This window comes from Pezoporus flaviventris, unplaced genomic scaffold (assembly GCF_033815535.1).
Source record: "Pezoporus flaviventris isolate CSIRO_AGI_PZ_B2104156 unplaced genomic scaffold, CSIRO_AGI_Pfla_v1 ptg000131l, whole genome shotgun sequence".
NCBI classification, from domain to species: Eukaryota; Metazoa; Chordata; class Aves; order Psittaciformes; family Psittacidae; genus Pezoporus; species Pezoporus flaviventris.
The window spans coordinates 1,826,467-1,852,439 of NW_026892679.1; the positions used below are offsets into that span (position 1 = coordinate 1,826,467).

Consider the following 25,973-nt stretch of genomic DNA (forward strand, 5'->3'; position numbering starts at 1 on the left):
GGGTTTGAAGGCAAAATCCTGGAATGATGATAATCCATGTAGCTTTGAAATAATATATTTATTAAATTTAACAGCAGGAATAACAAACTCCAGCTTGTCATTGTCAAAGTTGTTCCAAAAAAAATCAGTCATTTACTATAATTAGGGGTCAATAGAAGGTTTACTAAATTTGAAGAAAACCTCTGTCAAGCTCAGTGCATATGATGTCTGATTTCTAAAAGCATGGTTTGTTTTCTGAAGAGGTTATGCTTCTTGGTGCTTTAGTTTTGGCTTGTAAGGTTTGAAATACTCTTTATTTTCTGTAGTATTTGCATTCAATAGAAATTTAAGTAAGAACCGTTAACATGTTTTAAAATGCATGTAGGTAATAGCCCTTCTATTTTTTTTTTTTTTTAAATCCATTAATTTCCTTGTGCAGAACCTAGAACCTCTCCCTCCCACTTGTTTAGCTAGGGGCAAAATATTTTTGTTTTGGTTTGGGGGGTGGTGTTTGTGGTTTTTTTCTTTTGGTTTTGGTTTTGTTTCAGGAAAAGGTTTAGTTTCTCCATTTTTCTATGCCGACCATGCAAGGTATTGAAGCATTCTTTTGTATGGTGCAGTGACTCCTGTATTTCTTGACTAGAGATAAAGCATTCAGTTCATTTGAAATACTAGTATTGTTGTAACTTTTGGAATATTTAGATGTCTGTAGAAAGCGTTTAGATTTAAAAAAAAAAAAAATTGCTCCATACTTTTAAATTAAATCAAACCTCTTACTGTTGCTGCTTATAGGTTGCTGAAGCATGTCAGGCTGCTCTTAGAAAACCATAAATACAGAAGTTATTTTTTTCAGAGACTTTGAAGAACAGAGAAGAACTTGCTCCTGGAAATATGTTAGATCATGAGGAAAGGCCAGTTCAGAAGGAAATCATTCTCAATGCTGAGATTCTTAACAATTTTTTTATAACACATGAAATAGTGCAGATGAAAACAGTTTGATTTCTACTGGTGGATTACAAGATGTATAGTGTGTAACCCAAATTTCATCTCCAAAATGATTTAGCAAAATATAAAATAAAGACCTCTAACACTGCTGTAGACATGGGGAGCAAAGGCGGACAAGAAGGATTTTAAAGTTAACAGTAAAATGCAGTTGAATAGGAAAATAATTTTTTGTTTGAATTTATGGTAGCTTGTCTGAGCTTTGCAGAGGTTAAGTTACGTATTTGTGCTTATCAGCAGCCTGTGTCAGGGCAAGAGTCATGGAGAGCCAATTTAGTTTAGCCCTGGTTAGAATTAAAACATGTTAATGAAGAGTGTCTTATACACAGCAATGACTGTTGCTGTTGATGGAGATGTCCACAAGAAAAGCATAGAGTAAACTAAATTTATGGAAGTATATGAATTGTCAACTAACTTGGATAAATTCAGTTCACACATACTTTATGGTGAGTACAAAACCCATTTCATGGAGCATGGAAGCACAAAGCTAGTGGTAGTTGTAAAGCACTTCTAAACCGTTTTATAAAACACATGGGTCTTAAGGAGATACATTAAAATGTTCTTCCTAGTAATTTTTCAATACTGTTACCATAATATAAAAATGAAATAAAAATATTTCATAGTCTTATTTCTTCCCATTTGAACTACAAATATTTAAGTGATGCCAACCCTTTTAACCAGGAATAGTTTGAAAATGAGAAAAGATAAATATTATTTGAATTTTCAGAGACAGAATATATCACTTGGCAATTGAATTTGTTTTTAATGAAGGAGAGGAGAACAAAGATTTTTTGTTTGTTTCACTTCTTATCACTTAGAACTTTAAATGAATAAATGAAGAGATTTGCTCATTATGAGAATTCCTGTCTGGCTTATGACATTGATGCTGGCAGCTTGGACCCTCTTAAAATACCTGATCTCCAAGTAGGAGCACAATTAATTTTAAATAATTTGTCATAGTGTGCACGAAGAAAGTCTGTGGTTCCATTTTCAGCTTCTAGTGATACATGGTATTTAGAGCTTGCGCTGATTATGGTGACTGAATTATACAAACCAGTTAATACCATTTTCGTCTTTTCCAGTGCTAAAACTGTGTTTCACCTTGTATTTTTTAGTTTGTGGTGTAGTCTTGCTGTGCTCCTCTCATGGTGTTGACACATACATTCTGAGAGTAATCTAAATTTGATAATGAAAGTTAAAGAAAAAAAAAAAGAATGCTGAAGGAGAGTTATTACTTGGATTTGTTTGCTTCTAAGATCATGAATTTAGGGGTGTTTTGAGAAAGCCCTGTAGAGCACTCTGGTGCGAGCAGAACCTTTTCCTCTGCTTTCCTAAGCATGCAGTAAGAGTGTGGCATGGGCATCCTCTTCCAGGTCTGCATAGAGCTGTTTGGGACTGGTTGAGCTACTGCCCTGCTTTCTGCAGTGTCCTTAAATGTAGTAATTTTAAACCAGACTGGTGGTGTGCTTGAAAACATACCTTATGTCCTGCTTTGACCAGACAAAAAACTTTTTTCTTGAGTTGAAAAAAAGTTTAGGTACCCCTACCTAGGAAGACATTCATGTGAATCTAATCTTGATGAGCGTTGTTATTTTAAGCTACCCTACCTGAAAAAGGTGGGGTTTTTTCATGCCATGGTGACAGGGTTCTCTTATTTAAGTGATATGCATTCCATTTTGTACTCCTCAGCCCAGGCTTTGTTCCTTAGCATGTTGGCTCTTGGTATTCTACAGTTTGCAGATACGTGCAGCCTCCCCATTACTCATGCTCAGTAATTGCAGTGATTCTTTTTGAACTACATTTATGTATTTTCCTGATGTGTGTGTGTTTTTTACATAAAGTTGTGGTATCCAGTATAACAACTCATAGGGTATCATGTAATATGTATGTATTGGAATAGATATGGATATTTACAGTAAATTCAATCTCATCAGGAATTCAGTCTCAGTAGGAATTGAAATGTGAGCAATATTTAGGATTGGTCATTTGACTGTGGATTATTGTAAATTTTGCAATTTATCTGTGACAAAACATGGTTGATAAATGTAACTAAATGAGTAGAAAAAGGATGAAAATGTCAATGCAAAAAAAACCCACTATATTTTGAAGGAAGTAAATTATTTCCCCAGCTTTTGGAAGGGAAGTAAATGTAAATATAAATAAATTTATTGAAATCTGTCATACTTAGTAGAACACTGTCTTTTAAAATTCTATTATTCTACTGGTATTAGTTACAAGAAAGCTAAACCACACCATATTCTAGAATCATCCAAACAACTAAAAAAAGACAAGAGTAATAATTACACAGTTCTTGTATTTAACAAGACCTTTTTTTTTTAACAATTACAACAACAACAATTGTTGCAATTGTTTAACAATAACAAGAATTTATTTTTAACAATTCAGCTTGATAGGATGCTATAAGTAAGAGCAGGGAGCTTACTAAATTTGACATTTCTGTTCTTGATTTTATTTTGTGTAGTCTGTATTCTTTTAGTATTTTTTAAATATTCTTTTTTAGTAATTTTCTCCTTTAGGTGGGCTTTTCTTCCTCTTTAAGTTGATATGGTCCATATAGTCTGCAGTAACTGCACGAAAGTTTTTTCTTCTCTGGCTTCTTTTTCACCCACTTTAGACCAAAGCTGCTGCATAATAAAGACTTCTGGCTTTAGACCAAAGCTTCTGCATAACAGCAGCCTTCAGGATGCTTCCTGTGATACAAAATTACTGAATTTTATACCTGAAGGCAGAAATTACACTATAGTGATGTTCACAGATGTGTTTCATTGGCGTTTTCAAACGCTGGTGACATCTCCAGCTCAGTTGTGGCTTAGAGATGACATTCTTGCTGTTCTTTTGTTTTCTTCGTATTCTTTTCTATATACATTTTTTTGTTTGTTTGCTGTTTTTGTTTTACTTCATTGTTAATTTTTTGTTTGATTTGTTTTTTTGTTTGGGGTTTGGTTTTGGTGAGTTTTTTTGTTCTGTTTTTGGTTTTGTGTTTTTTTGTTTGGTTTTTGTTGTTGTTGTTTGGGGGGGGGGGGGGGGAGTGTTTAATACACTGGTATATGTATCAGTTCCTGAACTCCATTGGAGAAGTAAACTGTAGCTGAGGATGGTGTGTAGTAGTGTTGTTTACACCTCCTTGTACTCATCATAATGTCCCTGTGGCAGTGACTGAAAGGCTGCAGTGGTGACTGGAAACCCTTGAGAGCCATTTCAGCCTCTGGAAATTACTGTCGAAGGGAGCCACTCTGGTAATACTCTTCTGCCCTAGTCAGATCAGCTTTGAGAGACTGGTTTCCCATAGACAGGCTTTGCAACATCTTAAGCAGAATCTGGACCTGAAATGCCAGATATATTTGGAGAGTATCCTTATGCACAGAGAGGCTCTGGGAGATAATCTTTTGCTCCACTCTGTCTTCTTCCTACCTAATGGCTAAAGTTGTTGTATTATTTAATTTTATTTCCTATTTTTTGGCATTTTTCTTATTTTTTCTACTTTAATACTGATTATTTTTTAATTTTTCATTATTATAAATTATTATTTTAGTTTCATAGCGCATAATACCATACACTTATATATCATTATGATATATTATTATATGTATTACGTTTTTATGTAGGATGATATATGGTTTTATATATTGTACAATACATAATCATAATCTATGAGTATAGCATACGATATTACTTTTTTTTTTTATAAGTCATATGCATCTAATCTTTAGGTGGAAGAAATGCTTTTTTAACTATTGCTGACAGCCCTCTTCCTCTCTGCTAGCTGGGGTGAGCAAGGAAGTCTTTGATTCACTGGCATGGCACCTGTCTACTTCCGCCACTGAACTTTTGAGGCAAATAAGGAGAGAATTTAGTGTGGGAATCCATTACAGGTTTTCCAGTATACAGGTGCTGAATTTTGATTTGGCACAAGTCTGAGGTAGCAGGAAGAAATGTTTGTTTCTTAAACATGTGAAGAATCAGTTTTTTGTCTTCAGAAGACAAGTGCTACACTGACCAACTGTGACCACCAGTTTTAAGTTAGTGGGCTTGAGACCTGCCTGGAGCCAGACCTTCTCAAAAATCTGAGGTGGCTACTCACATCAGGTCACGGCAAATCAAACCATACAGGCTTACTGTCAGGCATCGGAAACCATCTTTTGAACAGTGAAGTTGTGACTTCTGTTAGTAAGCTTTTTTCTCTTGTTACTGTACTGGGGTATTTGTGTCATTGTTTTTAATAAAATTTCAATTCTGTGAAAAAAAAGTACAGTTTGGGATGTTTTTATAAACTGCATAGAAAGGTGAACCCACTGGGGAGAGAGGGACAAGTAGGTTTACACTGTGCTTGAAAGGAGCAATGTTCTGCCAATAACACACGGTTATATACTAATATTAGTAGTGTGATTCTATATTAAGATATGGTTGACTTGAGAGACACTGCTGATTTCCCTTTTATGAACAACTGTAAATAAAGTTAAGGTTTCATTTGCTGAATGAGGTAAGGCAAATCTAAGATGCTCTCCAGAGTATCTTGCTGCAGCCCAGATAATGCACTAGGTTGACCTTTATGGAAATTGTTGAAATTATAATTTTCTCATGCTTTTACTGCTTTACAAGGGCCTGCATGTTTACAGCCTTCACCACATGCAGAACGCTTTTTAATTTCTTTTTCTTTCTTATCAGAGATTCTCACCATCAGCGAAAGGGCATGAAGGAAGGCTCCCTCTTCTGTAGCACAGAATTTCAAATACCTTTTTTAATAATCTTTTTTCAATTGTCAGTGAACTGTCTTCTTCAGTTTGTAAATCCTCTGTATATAAAATTGCTTTCTAGTACCTATTTTGAATTCATGTTTATATAGGTTACATTATTTCAGCTTTCATCTGATTCTAAGATGTGAAAGGATCTATTAATTTTTTTATTCAAGATAATAGGAAAAAATCCTTTACTAATTATTGGTAAAATAATTCTTTTGCTAGCTATTGCTACTATTAATACATGATTACTAGCATTGATTTTTCACTGGCATTTTAGTTTATAACGCAGTAGTGCTGATGGAGCTGAAATACGCCATTCATTGGTCCATAGCTACACTAACTAGATGATGCCTGTGTAGTTATATTTGTTTCTTTCCAAAGAGACACCAAAGAGTGGGTTTAAAAGTGCAGTAGCTCCTTTGTTATTAGAGATGGCTCCTGGGCAGTCCCAGCAGACTCCTTTCCTTTATCTCTCCTTTGTCTCCAGTGGCAGTGTCACGAACAGAAGTGAGCTCTTTTGCAATACAAAGAGTCAGTCTTTTTGTCCCCGTGTTCACAGTCAGAGCATACTTTTAGCTTTTCATTTTCTTCTGTAGTTATAGGTACGCTTGCTTGCCAAAATGTTCCTCTTCATCATCTGTTTAGTCAGATGTTTATCCCTTTTTTTCCTGTATGTAGATCTCACACTTGCCACTAACCTCCTGGCTATTTAGATTTCTAGATTATTGTCACACTTTAGGGTGGAATAAGTAGAGATGTTAAATGTATTTGCTGGTACCACTATATTTTTATTATAAGACACTGACCTTCTTTGTCACATGGGCTGTGAATCATGTAGTATAGTAGTTATCAAGCGACACTAGAACTTCACAAGTTGCAGGATGGTATGACAGATTTGCGGTATAAATCTGGCTTTGAGAGAGGAGATGTACTGCGTGAGCGTGGAGTTGCATATGGAGGATGGGACAAGTGCAACATTGAATTAATATTGTTAATGGAACAACATAAACTTGAAATCTGTGTCTTCACAATCTTGTATTACATTTTACTGTATTATAAAGAAAAAGTGAATGGAAAGTATTTGTGAATTTTTATGCTATTACTTACCTCTTTACTTTTCCAAGAACATTTTTGTTTTCTATTGCAGGGTTCGTTTCTTTTCCCCTTCTGCAGTGGAAAGTATAGGTGTGTGATTATGTGATCTAAATAGTTTATTATTCTACACTGTTAATGCATTGCTTATATTCTGCATTCACAAGTGCTGTAGCAAAGTTCTAAATAGATGCATCTCAAAATTTATTTAGTTCTGCAAAACATTGTGGAATAATGTACTGAATGCTCTGTGGAAGTATTTAAGCTGGATGCTTGAGGTATGAGCATGGCACAAGGCATACACCCAATGACTCAATGTGGTATTTGCAAACTATGTTGAATTATTTAACAGTATTTCTTTGTTTTTCATAGCCTTTCATGTCTCCTCGGTACCCTGGAGGTCCAAGGCCACCTTTAAGAATACCTAATCAGGTAAGAGTTTATCACTGATGCATTATCATCCAGGGTGATGGATGGTACAGTGGTGGGGACAGGGAATGTTGTCTTGTTGGCTCTCAAGGACCTGTGGGTTACAAAACTCATTCAGTCCTTCCCCACTGCATTTTATCTGACCATTAGTCATTTTGATAAGGTGCAGCCATGCCACTCCCAGCTGACTTTCCTATGCATAATTATTGTCTATGCCTCAAAATTGTGAGCTAAGCCTTTTTGCAGAGGGAGTATGTAGTTGCCTTGTGCTGTGCTGCATTAACCTCCAGTCAGTGCTGCCTCCTCTGAGATGGAGGCAGAATGTCCCCATAATTGTTACACTCTCTAAAGTTCCTAACCACCCATCAAGTAGTTAGCTCTGAGAATATTTTTTACTTAATTCTATGTAAAATGCATCCCTCTCTCCTAATCTTTGTTGGATATATGAAGTATATTTATTTCTTAGTAAATATGAAGATTATTGGTGAGACGGAGAGACTGTGAAGTGCTTTATGGCTCTTAGAGACACTGAAGTCTTGATAAAATCATCAAATTCCCAATTTCTCTCATTTCCAAAAAGGATATGCATGACAGCGTAACAGGAATGAGTTACAAGCTGCTGTTTGGTTCTGAAAGCAGATAGCATTTGTATTTTTAGGTTCTCCTTGGTGCAGATAGAGGAAGAAATTAGAGGAGATATTGGGAAAGGTCATAAGATAGATGGAATGGGTGTTTTGGTCCAACTTAGACTCCAGGTCCAAATTTCTGGTCACAATTCAGTGAGCTGGCTATTTTTTGGGTCTGTATAACACCTGAACAAACTTATCTTTAGCACCGGCATATTATCAGAAAGCATGAAGTTTAAATTTGAGTGGACTGCGCATACCAGGTGCCAAGACATCTTCAGATATTCCCCTACATCAAACACGATGATGTTTAGGAGCAGGTTAAGTTACCTGTACCACAGCTGCTTCTCACAAAGGGAAACGGGTGACTTAATTAACCTTGCAGAAGGTTAATTCAGTTGTCATCAAGGGACAACTGAAGCATCAGTTAAATCTTTGCTACAGATATACTATAACTCAGTACAAAATATCTTATTTATTTTTACACTTCTCAGTAATACCTTAGCCAAAAACACTCCAGTGTTTGGGTTTCACATATTCTTTTGTTTTTCTGTTTCTGAACACTGTAAATGCTGGCAGGTAGAAGCAGGATGTGGTTGGTGAGTGCTGTGAAAGCACTGCCAACCTGCAGTTTCAGTTTCAGATGTGCTTTTGTCTGCAAATTGTGATATTTTGAGTTCAGAGCTGTAACATAATCACATAATCTCAGTGAATTACTGCTCTTGCCATTCACTTACATTATGCCACATCAATGAATTACTGCTTTTAGCAACACTGACATTATTTAAGTTACAGTATAGATGGGCAATGTGTGGAAGTAATAAACTACTGTAGTGCAGCTTTAAGGCTGAAATTTTGATTAGATGGAAGTCAGTAAAAAATCAGAGTTAAAATTCTCTCTTGTTAACTATCATTTTATTCCTTAATGCCTTGAAGTAGGGATTGTGTTTCTTAGTCAAGGAAGGTAACATAGGACATGCATGCACAGCACTGTACAGTGCTGTGTAAGGGTTATCTGAGCTAGTCTAGGCTTTGTAGGAGGAAAATCAGTACTGAGTGTGGCATGAATACCCCTAGGTTGCCTCCAGTACTTGATCATATCCTACAAGATCAAGACTTACAGAGTTATTTGCTGTTGGCAATGCACTGTGCTGTGCAGAACACTTGTTTTTCTTGGGAAGTAGTCTGATGTGTTAAAAAGGAACTGTGGTCCCTCATGTAATGATCCACAGTGTAATGACTGCATGAGATAAGGCTTTGGTCACATGTGTTCACAGCAGCAAATGCCTCCTTCTCCTTCTGTGTCCATCTTTGGCAGAAGTGACAAGTTCCTGCTTTGCTGGTAATTGACACTTCTCCATACATTTCATGTATTGTTCTTACCCATTATCCTAACTTCAAGCCTTTGAAGTACATATAAAACTCTGATTTAGATGACATCATTGCAGATTATTTGTGAATTCCATTAATCTTGCAGTGCAGTACCTTTTGGCTGTATTACCTTAGAGGAAATAATGTGCATTTTAATTGTGAATTTCCTGCCTCTTGTTGAACGCACTCTATAGTATTTGCAGATAAGTTCCCTTTTGTATATATCCGAGACTACTGTGGTGTTTCCTGTTCAAGAGTAATTTACCCATTCCCACAGTAAGCATTGCCTGTATTGCCTGAGTAGATTACTTTCAAGTAACAGATTTACTCAATCTGGATACATTTTCACTGAAAATGTGGTGGTGTTTTGAAATGCTAGGTGGATCAGCCACGAAGACCCATTCATAAAAAAACTTCTTTTTTGTCGACTAAACTACAGGTGAGAGACTATAGAAGTTAGCCTTAAACCTAATTCAGTTACTATAAACACAAAAGTTGGATTAAAATGTGGGGACATAAAAGCAATGTGTTTGATTTGGACCAGAAGTGAAGTAACAACACAATGTACCTTAATGTATCAAGGCAAGATTTAGGAGCAAGTTTTGTGACAGTTGTTATATCCTGTATATGAATAATAAGCTTATCTTTGCATTGGTGCCCTTCAAGAAGAGTAAGGCAGAGTGGAAGATAAAATATCCCCCACATTACAGCTCACTATCTGTACACTCTGAATACTGTACAGTTGGCTCAGTTACGGCTCACTTTTGGAGGATATCCGTGTCTGCATCCTGACTTCTGAAAGGAAATGTTAAAATAATGCTTAAAAAGGAAGTTAAAAAGGAAAACTGTAACAGTATAAGCTTGGGATAAATTGGTATGTACCGAAGAAAAAGGCACTGTTTGGAGGTTAAATAATAGGTAAGATGAAGTGAAGGGTGGGCAGAGGAGGTGCGAATTAGGCAATTGCATCTTTAAAGTAAATTTCAAAGGAGTGTATGCTCTTAACATGGTTTCTGTTCCTGCAGGCTCTTGGAGGTGTCCCAGGAAGTCAGCCATTATTGCCTAGTGGGATGGACCCAACAAGGCAGCAAGGTGAATGAAATAATTATTCGGACTGTTCAAAAGCACTGGCTTCTCAAACTTGTGGTTTTTTTTCCTGCTTCAAAGCTTACTGCAGCTTCTTAAGCTGTTGTTAATTAAAAATGAGTGATATGTTAAAGCTGTTTTAGAAGGTGCTTGTGTATTGCATGGTTTTTTAAGCTGCACAATTTTATTTGCAGGGCATCCAAACATGGGTGGGCCAATGCAGAGAATGACTCCTCCAAGAGGAATGGTTCCATTAGGACCACAGGTACCTTCCACAGATAGATGCCCATTTTTATTGATAAGCCTATACTGACTCTGTTACTCTGGCTTTCAGTAGCTTGAAGATGGCCAGGACTTGTTCTTCTAATCCTGTTTTAAAATAAACTTTCTGTTTTACAAAAGCTAATACTGAGTTGCGGCTGTACAAAGTCTAAAATAAAACTGTCAGTCATTTCAATTAGGATTTGAAATTAAAAGAGGAATCCCTTGCCTTGCTTACTTCAGAAAAGTTCTGTTTGTTCTACAGCCATTGTAGGCTGACGTTTGTGAAGGAGACCAAGTGTTTCCTCATCCTCCCAGCGTAATTGATTATACTATTTAGGAGGAAAGGATTGATATATCTAACTTAGGTAAACTCTGTGTACCAAAAATACCCCCAAAATTCTGTAAAGTTTTTCTTTTATCTACTGTTGATCTATATTTTGGGGGACTGCTAGTGAGATTTTAATGTAAAATTAGAATTTCATGCTGCCATTTCTCCCCCTTGTCAATCAGAAGAATCTCCCTAGCTCTGTTTCTGACATCCAAAGCAACCTTGCATTGCAAGAATCAGCCTTCTCCAAGGTGCTAATTATTTATAGGCTTTTTCTTCAAATCAACATGAGTGGATATTTGTCAGTATTACATTTCAGCAGTAAACAAATTAATTCTGATGTGTACCTAAAATATGAATCCAGAATATTATTCTGTGTTTTGTCAGTGCTGTCAGTGAGAAGATTTAGGTGGTGGTATTTCATACCAGTGTTGCCAGTATTTTGTTTTACAGCATGCTGCTTGTGCCCACACTTTGCATTTTTACTTCCCCATTTCAGATAATCTCTCTAGAGAGTTCTTTATTCTTTGGAATAGCAACTGAATTTTAAATTATTAAATAGCTTTGCTTTTCAAATCTGTTCATAAGTCTTTACAGTTTTGGGTCTTCTTGGGTAGAAATCAGTTGTGCAGTCTATGCTATATCTGCTGTGTGACCAACAGAATATTATTATATTATTCAATACATTTGTTGGGGTTTTTTGTATCACTGAAGTATATTTGCCACTTGCCTTTTGGAGGTAGGAAGAGAAACTTTGCAATGCTGCCATATGAGATTGAACTGATACTTTATTCAGCACCATTAGTCACATAGCTGGCAAATCTCATGCCAATTTTTGCAAGAATGATTTTTACATTTTTGCTGTCTCCTAAAATCTAGTGGTTTTGTAAGGTTCTTCTCTCTTATACTGAACATCCTCTTAAAATGGGGAAAAATATAATCTACACAAAATTTAAGTTTGCAAATTGATCTTTTCTGTAAATGGATCATCTATCTTTGTTTCTGGCCTTTAGGATCTTCTCAGAATACAGTTCTAAAACAAAATTTGATGACTCTCACCTACTTTTAACATCCTCTTGTAAAGTTGACTTAGGTGTGACTGTAGTAGGAAGCTGTGCTACCTTGCTGCACAGGCAGTCAACTTGCAGAACAGTTGATGTGCTGATATAGAAATGCTTATGTTCAATATAGCATGCATGTGCTAGAAAACTTAAAGAAAATTTACCTGAGATTTGTATTTTATGATTCTAGACTGTTTCAAACTAAATAACAGGAAACAAAAAAAAGTGGATAGTTGTAAATGCTTGAATTTATGAAGAAGTTCAGAGAATTAGGTTGAGGCTTTTTTCAAGATACAGCTATGTTAGATGAATGGGGTCCTACCCTCAGTCTGTGACTACTACTTCTCCCCATCCTTTGTATCTGCTGGTGAGCCTCCCACGTTCCCTGCTGCTTTCCAGACAAAAAGAATTAAGTCATCTTCAATATTTAAGTAAGAGGTTTTAGCTAATCTGTCTCCTTTTGGCCACCTGATGTTAAAGAGCACTTTTCCAAATAATTCAAATGCCAGATAAACAGTGGTGGTGCTGACTTAGAGTTAAAAGCTGTAAGGAGCAAACTGGGGCACTAACTTCTGTAGAGAGTATAGCTGCAGATGAAGGAACATGTATATTGGTAGCCTTAATGAAAGCGCTCTTATTTTAGGACAGAGGAGTACATATGATTAGAATTTGCATCAGTTAGAGTTAGAAGTACATTTGATTAGGTTTCTTTGAGTCCTGTGGGATTTCATAGAGATCTCTAACCCGAATCCGCACAAATGATTCCTGAATTAAGATAAAGAGGGGAGATACCAGAGATACCAAACAGGGAGAATGTCTTGGCCCTACACATGAGGATGGAAAAATGAAATAAACCAGATACAGAGCTGCTGTCTTGTTAGTCAGACTGTTTTCTCTTCCAGATCCAGCACTGCCAGCTGGGGTTGTCACTGTGCCCAGCTGTTTTGACTAGCCATCACTTACTCCTCTACAGTTGCTCAGGCAAATCATTTAGGATAACTTAGGTTAAACAGGAGTTAATCTGGCTACCTTGTGCCACCAGTCAGTCTACCTGCTGGTACAGAAAGGCGGGATAAGTAGTTACTGATGACCAGCAACTTGAATATCACTGCTGAGTCTGGAAGAGGACGTTTGCACCCTCTGGTTGTATTCTTGTAAACCAGCTATCGATGAAACTCTTTCAGTATTGCTAACAATTAAGAGATTTTTTAGTTTGGGGTTTTTGTTTCAGCAACAGAAACTTTTCTCCTAATTCTTGATCATTTCTAGATCAGTTCTAGATAACTGATCATATCATATCAGTCAAATATAAGCATCACCAGACCCACACTTTGACTATCATTGTTGGATTTCTCCCATTCATGACTTCATGTTTATATGGTTTTATGAATCAGACTGATTTAGAGAACACCCATAAGTATGACTGATACAGTTTATGCAGCTTATAAACCATGTCTGATTTATACCATACATGAAATAGGTTTTATTAGAGGAAAACAGACTGCAACAACAACCTACTTTTAAAAAAAAATTACTTATTCATTCCCACGTTCTTCGAAAATAGATAGCTGTCCATTGTAGAGAATTTTCTATTATCTATTCTTTTGCAATATCAGAAAAATGTAGCAGGATTAATATAGTTCAGGGAGCCTGTTATGACTCCCAGACTGTTTTGCTTGTATTCCTTTGAATGAAAATAGGTATAATTTATTTTTCTCATAACTAGTACAGTTAAACTTCTGTCATAATGTCAGAGCATAAACTCAGATTTTGTAGGCATTGGGCAGTGCATTTGTTAGCAGTGCTATGACATTCATTGTACTTACTATAGTACTAGAATCGACTGATTAGAAAAGAAATTTAATGATTATGCTGTATGTTATAAAAGTGATATAGTGTAATTTTATGCAAGCACTTACTGACATCTTAACAAAATGTAATTAAAAATAATTCTATTTAAATGCCATGATGTAGAAATTTGGAATTTAAGTCTAGGTTTCTGATTTTGAATGAGTTCCCTTTATATAAAAGTTAAATACGTTATAAAGCCTGCCCCTTGCTGGCCATTGCCTTGACTTCTGCATGTGTAAATAATTCCTCCTGAAACAACTGGCAATTCTTAGTCTATTTCTGTTGTATTGTAAGTCTTTCTTGCGGGGTTAACAGTGTTATTTTTTGAAGTGAACAATGGAAACTCCTGAAAGAATGAATTACATTGGCCTGTCCAGTCAGCAGTTATGTAGGGATATCATTAACCTGCTGTCCTTTCTTTCCCCCTCCTCTTTGGTTTTCTTTTTTTGTTTTGTGGTAGTCTGATCCTTGGTTATCATTGCAGAACTATGGAGGTGCAATGAGACCCCCACTGAATGCTTTAGGTGGCCCAGGGATGCCTGGAATGAACATGTAAGTATAATAATGAAATCTTGCCATATTTAGAAAAATCATTATTTCATTGTAGAAGTAACATTTGGGATATGGCAGTTTGTTGGGGATTACCCACAAAAGGATTACCCAGAAGTAACATTTGGGATAAGACAAGGAGAACATGCTTTGACGAGTAACATGCTTTGATGACTACTAACTGCAATTTAAAAAAGTGTCCTTATTGTAAAAAATAGCAACAACCAGCTTGTGAACTTATTGATAATATTTGAGTCCAAAAGCATATACTCCACAAATGTAGTACTGCTAAATAATTGCTTGCTCCATCATAACTAATGCTTATCAGATTACTTTTGAAACAGCTAATACATGTTTATTGTATTTTACCATGACGTTTGAAGTTGAAACTTTGTGTAACCTGTTTTAGTAAGGTTTTATGTGTTTGTGAAAAAATGCTGTTTTTGGAACAAAATTGCAAATTTCAGGGATCAGTGTTAGCATTTCACTGGCACCTTTTAATGGCCTGTGTGACCTGCAGTGCTGTCTCCAAGCACTAAGAATATCTCAGTCATGCCTGAATAGGAAAAAAAAAAGTGATTTTGTTTTTTGACTTCAATTCATAAACTGCGTCTCAGAGTTTAATTTCCTGATTGACTATATTTGCCCCTTTGGAAACTGCAACTTCAGACTTTATTTTCCAAGAACTAGGATCAGCAGTATAGGACTAAGTTTAAAGATAAAATGCAGCTGCTATTAGTCATAGTGTTAGCTATTTCATAAATCACTCCATTTTGAAACTGGTACACTGATAATAATGTTTTATGACACTGTCAATGCATCCAAATTAAACATTTAATAAAGAGCAAAGCCCCCTGTTTGCATTGCATTGAAAAAAATACACAGGTAGCTTTTTTAAATGTGTGTTTTATAAGCTAATAGTATTTGGCTCTACAAAAACCATATGGATTTCCAGCAGAATCTGCAACAGTGTTTTCTAAGTCGATACTTAGAGCTGCCCATGACTTCCAGTAAATTTTCAAATTCCAACAGCTTTTTAGGTGAAAGGTGTTTGTCAGTCTCCTCGTAAGGGCTGCCTAAATTTCCATGTCACTGTGGCTTAACTCAATCATGTATCTCAGTCATCATTTTAATATTTTGGTAGCTCAGAGTAATCTGTAGTATCATCAGAGCTATTTTCCATTTGGTGCTTTTGCTAGATGTATTTGTGTTACTTAATGTCACACAAAGAAGTTCAGGGTTTTGGGGTGAGAACAGACTTCCAGTGTTAGTAGAAATATTCCTGATTTCGTAGAAGAGTTTGGGCTGGAAGGGACCTTAAAGCTCATCCAGTTCCAACCCCTGCCATGGGCAGGGACACCTTCCACTAGACCAGGTTGCTCCAAGCCCCGTCCAACCTGGCCTTGAGCACTGCCAGGGATGGGGCAGCCAGAACGTCTCTGGGCAACCTGTGCCAGGGCCTCACCACCCTCACAGGGAAGAACTTCTGCCTAAGAGCTCATCTCAGTCTCCCTTCTGTCAGGTTAAAGCCATTCCCCTTGTCCTGTCCCTACAGGCCCTTGTCCAAAGCCCCTCTCCAGGTTTCTTGTAGCCCCTTTAGGCACTGGCAGCTGCTCTAAGGTCTCCCCTTAAGGAGCCTTCTCTTCTCCAGGCTGAACAAGCCCAGCTCTCTCAGCCTGTCTCCAGAGCAGAGGTGCTACAGACCCCTGAGGAATACTCATCACATTTGACACCAAGATGTCAACCACAACTCTTTTGAGTGCAATGATCCAGCCGATTCCTTACTCATGGAGTGGTCCATCCATCAAATCCCTCTCTCTCCAGTGTAGAGACAAGGATGTCCTACAGGCAGTGTCAAATGCTTTGCACAGAGTTCTAGCTAGATGACATCATTTGCTCTTCCTTCATCCACCAATGATGCAACCCTGTTGCAGGCGGCCACCAAATTTTTCAGGCATGATTTGCCCTGAGTGAAGCCATGTTGGCTGTCACCAATCACCCCCTTATTGTCCATGTGCCTTAGTATAGTTTCCAGGAGGATCTGCTCCGTGATCTTGCTGGGCACCAACTGACCAGCCTTCCGTTCCCTAGGTCTCTTTTTTTCCTTTTAAAAATGGGGGTTACGTTTCCAGTCAACAGGAACTTCACCAGACTGCCACAACTTCTCAGGATGGATAGTGGCATAGCCACTTCATATGCCAGTTCCCTCACAACCTGTGGATGCATGTCATCAGGTCCCATAGACTTGTGCACCTTCAGGTTCCTTAGATGTTCTCGAACCTGATCTTCTCTTACAGCAGGTGGTTGTTCATTCTCCCAGTGCCTTCTGAGACTTGGGCAGTGTGGCTGTAGCTCTTGCGAACAAAGACTGAGGCAAAATGTCACTGAGTACCACATCCTTCTCCACATCCCAGGTGACTAGGTCTCCTGTTTCCTTCTGGAGAGGGCCCACATTTTGCCTAATCTTAACTTTTATCATCAATATATCTATAGAAGCTTTTTGAGTTGCCCTTGACATCCCTGGCTGATTGAGTTCTGTCATGGCTTTAGCTTTCCTAACCTGATCCCTGGCTGCTCTGACTGTTTCTCTATATTCCTCCCAGGCTATGTTGCTGTTTCCACCCTCTGTAGGCCTCCTTTTTATGCTGGAATTTGTCCAGGACCTCCTTGTTCCTCCATGGAGGCCTACTGGTGTTCTTGCCTGACTTCTTTGTTGGAATGCAAATGCTCCTGAGCTCAGAGGAGGTGATCCTTGAATATCAACCAGCTTTCTTGGGGGCCCCTCTTCCCTCCAGGGCTGTATCCCATGGAACTTTACTGAGCAGGTTCCTGAAGAGGCCAGAGTCTGCTCTCTTGAAGTCCAGGGCAGTGAGCTTGCTGCACACTCTTCTCACACTCCCCTGAGGATCTTGAGCTCTACCATCTCATGATCGCTACAGCCAAGGCTGCCTTGGACCGTCGCATTCCCCACCAGCCCCTCCTATGTGAGGATAAGGTCCAACACAGGCCCCCCTCCTCGTTGGTTCCTCTATTGCTTGGAGTAGGAAGTTGTCACCAACACATTCCAGGAACCTCCTGGACAGCTGGTGCCTTGCTGTGTTGACCCTCTAACAGATATTGGGGTGGTTGAAGTCGCCATGAGCATGAGGCTTGTGAACATGAGGCTATACCTATCTCCCTTTTGAGGACCTTATCCTCAGCCTTCCTGGTTGGGTGGCCTAGTAGCAGATCCTCACTGTAATGTCCCTTGTCCCTGCTCTTCCTTCAATCCTGACCCACAAGCTCTTGGTTGGCTCTTTATCCATCCCAAGTGCAGTTCCATGCTCTCTTCTGAAAAGTAGGATCCAATAAAACAAATATTGTATATGGAAAACAAAAAACGGTGTTTTGGTTTGGTTTGTTGTTTTTTTTTTTTTTTGGTGCGGGGGAAGGAGCACCTCATATTTCACCTTGTAATATTTAGGAATTGCTGAAAATTTGAATGTTTGAATATGCTGACCATTTCACCTGAGGAGCATGAGTACTGTTGAGTCCCTTTTCTTGCTTCACCTCCCTTTTCTCCCAATAAATAAAGCAGGAAAGGCGTTCCAAAACCAAAATCGGTGCAAATAAATAAGTTTTCACTTGATTTAGTTTAGTTGTGTTTGAACTAATTTCTTTATAGTTTCATCAGCAATGTAATAAAAAAAGCCACCACAGGATACAATATTAAATCCCTCAGGCAACTTATCTACTTAATAGGTTTTAGTTTTGCAAGACTCTAAAATAGATAGAAAACTTCCTGAACTCGTTAATAAAGCCTGCTTTCTTCTCTATATTTAAATCACTCTCCCATGTCTGGAAGCTGTGATGGCTAATGTTGCTTTTCTAAAGCTGAAGGGGCCAAAATGCCATTCTAAATGTGAAAGTTTTGTCATCTGCTCTGCCTCTGAGTTGTCAGGGCCTTCCAAAAGTGATTTTGCCTTATTTATAAATAACTACAAGCTCTTAATGATCTCAGGAATAATTACAGTTATTGCGATGTTATTACTGTAAACATGGAGATTTTACCTCCCATATGGCTTGGATCCCTCATAAGGGACTGTTAAAAGATGAAGCCTAACCATCAAACTATTTTTTCTGAGCTCAGCTAATAGTGAGAATCTTAAAATAACAGCAAGAGATCTGAAAAAAACGTCCTCTATCTACATGGCTCCTCCTTTTTTCCCTTCCCTGCCCTTACTATCCCTCTGAAGTCCCCTCAGAGTTGTCTTTATCAAAAGGCTTTTGTGGCTGTGAAAACTCTTGTCCCTCTTGTTGGGGAGCTGCCACTTCATCATGTGTACACCACTTGGGTCAAATGTAACAAGGATGTTTAAAATCTCCATTTTGACTGCTCTAGGATATATTATGTGTTTCTGTGACTTCTGTTGCCTTACTCAAGTAGCAAACCGTTTTTAGATACATTTCTGAACATGTTCAAAGTATGTACAAACTCACATGTATTCAGTTGTTAATACATGAGATTTATTGTAATTATTGTCAGATAGAGGTTGTAACAATGATTTAATGTGGCTTCTTCTTTTAAAAATACAAGTTTTCTCAAAGCGTATATAATGTACTACCATCACTTTCACTAATAAAACCTTACCATACTTGCAGTATTCTAAAGCTATACTGAATAAATGCATTCATCTTCAATTCTTCAGGAAGGTATTATCTAAGCAAGAGTACTGTTCCTATGCCTGAAATTACACTGCTATTTTAGTACCTTCCTGCCTTTGCCTCTACTATAACCAGACTTTCATGGACTGTGTGATTCTTGTTCCAGATATTTTAGAAAAGGTTAAGAGAGTACAAGGAAAAATCTCCTGTGAGAACTTACAAGAATTTGGGAACTTGTTTTTTACGCTTTGCAAAACTTCTGTGCCATATTAACATGTTGCATATATGTAACACAGAGTTAAATTCTCTGCGAGCAGAAGTAAAACACTTCAAGAGACACACACTCACAATGTCTTTCAAATTGTTGTCGCATTGAGAATATAAAAGGGGAATGTCTGGCACTTCCTAAATTTGCAAGTGTTTGGGACCAATGCAAAACTGTGCCATCTCCTCTGCAGCCTCTGGCAGTGTGGCTATTGGAGAAGAACTCCTTATGGTGCCATTCTGGCAGGTCCTGTCCTGAAAAGCAAAGAAGTATCAGAATGGGTCGGGAAATAAAGTATCTTAAATGTGAGTGGCAGGGTTGTAACAATAAATAAATTATCTTTCATCAACTCATAAACTGATTAAATGATAATAGTAGTGCAACGCTGGGAATTTTGCTACAGCAGTTATGACTTGGTGTAGTTATGGTTTATAAACAAACACACTATTTCGAAAAAGCTATCCTTCCTTACTCTGAAAACAGATTGTTTTTATTTGCTTCCATAAGAGCTGGTTAGAAGATGGGGATTGTTCTGTGTCTCATCTTACATCTTCTGTTACAGGGGTCCTGGGGGTGGTAGACCTTGGCCAAACCCAACAAATGCCAACTCTGTAAGTAAATATTTAAAATATATAAGACATGATCTTATATTTAAGGAAGTATTTCACATCAGTACACCAGGAAAAACCTTCCAGTTCATTCATCAAACAGGATACTGCATGCTTTATATTCCTGTAACCCTAGTGCACCCTAGTGCAGAGCAGGTACAGTGTGGAACACATCTGAACAGAGCGTTCATTGACCTGCAGATATCCAGCTGTGTACAATAGCTCTGCATCTTCACATCAGTTACAGCACTTCCATAACACAAAAGTTATCCTGAGGTATATTCAAAATACATTTTTGTTTCCTTTAGTACCACTAAGATGAATTAGGTCAATACTATCTGCCCAGCAAGATCTACAGAAATCACAGCTTTTAAAGACACAGCTCAATGGGTGCTCACGTATTTTACATAACAAAAGCACATTTTGCTGCTCTAAATCTGGGAATACAGAAGCACAGAGCAATTCCTTGCAATAAATCAGCCATTTCTCAATGTTTTTTGTAAAAAGCAGTGAACTCTATTGAATTTCATGGCAACTACAAAATGAGGTAGTCTAAAAACAGCTTGAAGGAAGCTGAGGCATCCCACATGAACAACAATGGTCTGGATTTTCTTCAGAAAACACAAAGGTAGTTTTCATTCAGTGATGATACATCATTAGTATTAAAATGTGACATCTTTTAGCACTTGCAGTTGGATAAGATGGGTCTGGCTTAATGGACTAGCCTGGTTCTTTCTAGCCTTGTTCTCAATTTTGATTATTTAATTCTACTAATGACAGCTGGGGGGGGGGGGGGGGGGGGGGGGGGGGAGGGTGATTAAAAAAAGACAGCTGAAACTCTTCCTCAGTTTTCTTCTGCATGTACTCAACTAAAATGGATGTTAGGCTAGCTGAAATACTTTAATTCTGTGAAATTAATAGAGAAGTCCAGTAATAGACGTATTTATAAGACTGAGCTGTCTGACAAGTTGTCTACCATCATGCAAGATGGTGATGCTGCAAAATAATTTTATATTTTGTCAGTGCAGTTGCTTAATTCTTATCTGATATAATAGTATTGGTCCCTGGCTCTTCTAGAAAGCATAATTGCAAAGGTCATCATGAAGAAGAAAACTGGATTATTCTTAGGCAACTGGATTTCTCCTGATATACTCTGTAATAAATACCATAACTGAGTTTGAAATGAATATAAAATACTGTCCTTTAATTAAAAAAAAAAAAAAAGAAGAGGTAGGTTGCAAAGAAAGAAAACTAGTATCTTCTAGGGTTAAAGAGTTGTTTTTCCTTTGAGGTCAAGACTTTAATCAATATCAAGTACACATAAGAACATACAAATTCAGTACACGCTCCTCTTGACTTAAATGCAAGTATGTGCTGCTTAATTTTATAAACCTTATGAAGTATATTACCTTAATAACATTATAGCTTAATCTTATAGCTTAACCTTTTACTGTAGACTGCAGATCTTTAAAGACCTTACTGTGGCTCTGACAGTAAGAATAAGAAGACTATTGCAGTAGATGCAAGAACTGGATTGGTACTAGAGCCTGTAACCTGGTATCTTTAAAAAGTGATGCTGGCTGTTAAAAATGCATGCCTCACTTACGAAACAATGGAGAGCAGTTAAGAGACCTCAGCCTACAGACATTTAAATAGGTGAATGATGTTATTTGTATTCATTTGAGTGGATACCAGGGCATACTATTCTTAAATGGAAATATTTTTATTTGAAATATTGGATATTAAATTTGGTTTGTGTCTGTACTGATAGTTGACTTGAAGTTACTTACAAGGCCAAGTTGTTAAAAAGATGAGGTGGGTTTTTGACAACAGTAGCATTTTTTTATGATCCTTAACTGTGTCTTTGAAATAAATTAAACAAATATGCATAACATACAGCTACACATAAATGTATATATGGACTCCACCTCCCTGGAGAAGAAATTACTGGTTTGTTTCTGTTGCTATTACAGATACCGTACTCTTCAGCATCTCCTGGGAACTATGTAGTAAGTACACTCGTGTGTGTTTGCTTATTATAATGGATGTTACATTTTATTTAGGCAAAGACACAGCTGTCCAAATGTTAAGAAGAGCCCTTGTGTATTGGTTGAGAACTGAACATCTGATCTGCACTTAGTTTTTTTTCTGCCGTTTGTGGTGCATATGTTGATGTTTATTAGGAGAATCATTATCAGTCTGATCAGAATTGCCCTGAGTGCAGTTTTACTTCAGTGAACACTTATATATCCAATAAAATATATTGCCTTCATAATAAGGGACAAAAAAAAAACCAGTTTCCTCAATATCACAATATTGTGTATGAGTTTCTGAACTTTTTCACAAAAAAAAATTGAAAATTTAGAATAAGCTTTTATCTCCCTAAAGATATACATATGTGTCCTTGTAGCTCACATTTTAAAGGAAATTTATGTTTTTATAATTAACTTCTAAAGACTTTCAACTTCTTTCTTTCTCCATTGTCTGGCTTCATTTCACAGATATTGTCTTAATTTAGTATGGATTAGTTGGTATCATTGTTTTTTCTTAGTCTGTACTTCAGAAGTAAGTTGTTAAAACTTTATAATAAGCCCAGCATTGAGCTGTCACTCAAAAGGAAACAAAATGCTAACCCTCTCAACACTTTACCTATCAACAAAAAGGTTTTTTGTAATATATACTACTGTTTTTTGTCTCTATCCCAAAAGATTAACTGTGTTTATCCTTATAGGCTCTTTATTGTCGTTGTACTGTTGTACTTGGATTATTTGTACTTCTCATGTACTCTTCTAAGGCTGGGGAGCTTTTAAAGCAACTTTTTAGCCAAAGGATTTGAGATCTGGAACCTACAAACTCTGAGGGCTCAGTCTGCTTAGCTTGTCAGACAGTTTTTGAGAAATAATTCCATTAGATACGAATATATTCTAAGGGTGAAAGTAGTTGATACCAAGAGGCTTTCCAAGAGCAGGAAACACACAAGCAATGAGAGTAAATGCAAATTTAACATCAGTTGCAAAAGTTAGTAGTGAACATAAGTAACTTTTCTAATAAATGAACAGTTAGTGCTTTCTACACCTTTTTATGTTATGCTGAAAAATATATATAAACCTAAAAAAAACAAAAAGTCATTGAGCTTAGTGCTCAAGCACGCAGATAAAATGTCTGACAGCTCTGTGATGCCTGAAAGGTCTTATACATTATCCAAAGGTTTCTTTGGAATCTCTTGCTCTGCAGCAGCAATGATGGAAATTCTTGCTGAGGGCTGAGTAGGCCTTTCAGACAGTTTTGCCAAGCGAGATTCTAACACATTCATTTCTGATTCAGTTCTAATTTGGGACGGGTAAAAAGCAATGTGGTTGCTGGCAGTATGAAATGAAGTTATGATTATGCCTTGATTTTTATAAGCTGATCTGTGGGTGTTGTGGTGGAGCAAGTCCGTGTTCTAGCATGCTCTATAAGTTACTCAGTGACCTTGCTTAAAACCTTCCAAAATACGTCAGTGAATTATAGCAAATCTCAGCAATGTCTTATAAGCAGACAGGGACAGCTAAACCTTTATATTCAGTGCCACTGAAAACATATTCCTGTCTGGAATAGTGTATCTGCTATTTTAAATTATAACAAAAATGATTAAAAGAATAATAGTCATATGGCAATGAAAAATTTTGCTAGCTGTGTATTTTTTATAATGGAAAGTTAACATTTATTGTATTCTATTGACACAGACATTTTTACCTGGAATTTGTTAGGTTTTCATATTACTTAAAAATATTAGTGAATCTCAAACAGAGGAAGCAATACACTATGGTTCTGTTCTTCCTAAGTGGTAAGGATATTTAGAATAATATTATTGCAGAAATTCTTAAAGAAGCTTTAAACACTTGTTTAACAACCAAAGCAGTTTGTGTACAACTTTTAGTCATAAGCAGATTTGTAACACAGAAATACCTGAAACTAAGAAAATAGATGTTCTTTGATGGGTTGGTTTGTTTGTTTATCTTTGAGTTGGCAGTCTGGGCAACTAATATGACTGTATCCAGCATTATTCTGACTTTTTTAATCCATTTGTTAGTACTTTGAGAAGAAATGTTTTATACAGATGTTATTTTAAAAATTGTAGGATATTGTACAGACAGAATTTAGATGCCAACAGTATCAAGGTACCAAGTCTGCCTTAAAAAGGCAATTCTTAAGGTGATTAGGTTCTTCTGGTCCCATGGGACACCTCCATATTTTGTGCTTAGCGCTTAGCAAACATTACTTACTGTACCACTGACTGTGAACAGAGTACAACAAAACAGAAATGTCAGCTGAAAAAACACTGGTAATGAAAACAGGTTGAGGGAATTAAGTATAATTGTCTTGGGCCCTGTTCCAAGTATTTCTCTCATCTGACTCACTGCATGACACAGAGTTATTGACTAACAGATATTCTTGGGTCTGTATACCTACGTACATCAGAAATCTGTGCCAGAGCTTGCTGACCCATTACCTCATCTTAAACTGTGATGTTTCGCTAGCTTAACAGAAAATGTGCATATTTTTACCAATTTAATTCATGACATTCATGGTACTTTTTTGTTTTTCTTTTCATTTGTACTGTGTTCAATTTTTATTGCAGTATCTTTTTCTTCCATTCCAACTGACATTCTCTGCTCTCTCTAGGGTCCTCCAGGGGGTGGAGGGCCACCAGGAACACCTATCATGCCTAGTCCTGCAGGTACTGAAATATACTCCAAAATAATAAAAAGTAATTGTAAAGGATTTTAGGAAGCACAACTTGGACAACTTGCAACTTGGACCACATGGAGATTTTGGCCAGGCAAAAGATTGGCCACATTCCAACCAAGGTTTGAGGAAACAAGGAGGAGGATGGGAGTATTTGGGATGGCTAGCCAGCTTCTCAAGGCTTAATAGGTGGTCAGCTAGATGTAAGTATTGCCCTCCATCAGTGTTGTGCAAAGATTCTGATACCAAGGTGGAACTGCAGAATGGGGAGGATGCTGTCCTCCCCCATGGACAGAATCCTGCGAAAATGCAAGATGCAGTTGCATCTTGTGTAACATCAGTATTCAGTAGCTACTCCTTTTGTAGCTACTCCTTGTGTAATATCAGTATTCAGTAGCTACTCCTTTTGGCTTATATCTGCCTTTGTAACTCACTTTCACCAGCTAAGAGGTCCCCCATTCACCTCAGTGATGTTACAGCCTCCTCAGTCCTTGTATCATACATGTTCTTGCTGTCCTCTACAGCACAAGAGGGTAGAGGATTTTGTTAAGTAATTATGAAAACATCTTGCAGCAGTGTAACATCTTCATTAAATACTATCACAGGGCTTCCTTGTTCATATCATTAGTGGAAAAGATAATTAGTGCAAGCTGGCATTTAAAGTCAGAGTCCCTTTTAACATAAAACAAGCTCATGGACAGCCTCTGCCACCTCAGCACTGCAGTTATGGCAGATGTTACGCTCTTTGTGTGCTACTCAAATGAAGCTTCTGCTGACAGTTTTTCCCACTTTCAGTCAGACTCAAAGATGTTTTGAGGTTCTGCTTTTGAAAGTATGAAAACACTTAGAAACTGACCACCTGAGAGTTTTGCCATGGTATTTATTTGCCTCTGAGACAAACCAGCTCCAAAGGTTCCCATGGCCCAGGCAGCCTCTATGTACTTTGACGTGAGCCAGCAGAACACGAGGAAACTTAGGGAGGTGTGTTGCAGAAGGATCTGATGGTGGAAGAACTTTTTGCCTACCTCATTGAACATTAAAAATAACTTTTTACATGCCAATCTTACTTTGATAACTTCAGGCTAAAAGCTTTTTGTCCCACCCCCACTTCTGCTAACAGCGTATTTAAATGTTCTAGTGATACATAGTGCTCTGTTATATAATGGAATTATTTATTCACCAAGGTGAACTGATGCTTGGAAAACTTGTCTGAGAAAGGTTAAGAAATAGACAAAAACCTTGATTTTAACTTCCCATAGTACATACAAATACATTCTTACAGGAGGTCAGGCTGCATTCCCTCTTCCAACACATTTTGGTGGGCTCAGCT

At 37.4% G+C, this 25,973-nt stretch overlaps 2 protein-coding genes across 12 annotated transcripts in view; one reads left to right on the forward strand and one right to left on the reverse strand.

Annotated features, from left to right (window-relative positions):
- Positions 1 to 25,973, forward strand: part of SSBP2 (single stranded DNA binding protein 2) — a 182,143-nt gene that overhangs the window by 130,533 nt on the left and 25,637 nt on the right. For 6 of the 11 annotated variants that reach the window (XM_061478738.1, XM_061478735.1, XM_061478730.1 and 3 more), the window contains 7 exons: positions 7,206 to 7,265; positions 10,285 to 10,351; positions 10,540 to 10,610; positions 14,310 to 14,401; positions 19,870 to 19,918; positions 21,889 to 21,924; positions 24,581 to 24,635. In XM_061478738.1, the coding sequence (XP_061334722.1) occupies positions 7,206 to 7,265; positions 10,285 to 10,351; positions 10,540 to 10,610; positions 14,310 to 14,401; positions 19,870 to 19,918; positions 21,889 to 21,924; positions 24,581 to 24,635 (430 nt within the window). The remainder of the gene's footprint in view (positions 1 to 7,205; positions 7,266 to 10,284; positions 10,352 to 10,539; positions 10,611 to 14,309; positions 14,402 to 19,869; positions 19,919 to 21,888; positions 21,925 to 24,580; positions 24,636 to 25,973) is intronic. The other 5 variants (XM_061478737.1, XM_061478731.1, XM_061478741.1 and 2 more) reach the window with 1 other exon arrangement.
- Positions 1 to 25,973, reverse strand: part of RASGRF2 (Ras protein specific guanine nucleotide releasing factor 2) — a 280,188-nt gene that overhangs the window by 1,813 nt on the left and 252,402 nt on the right. The window lies entirely within an intron of this gene.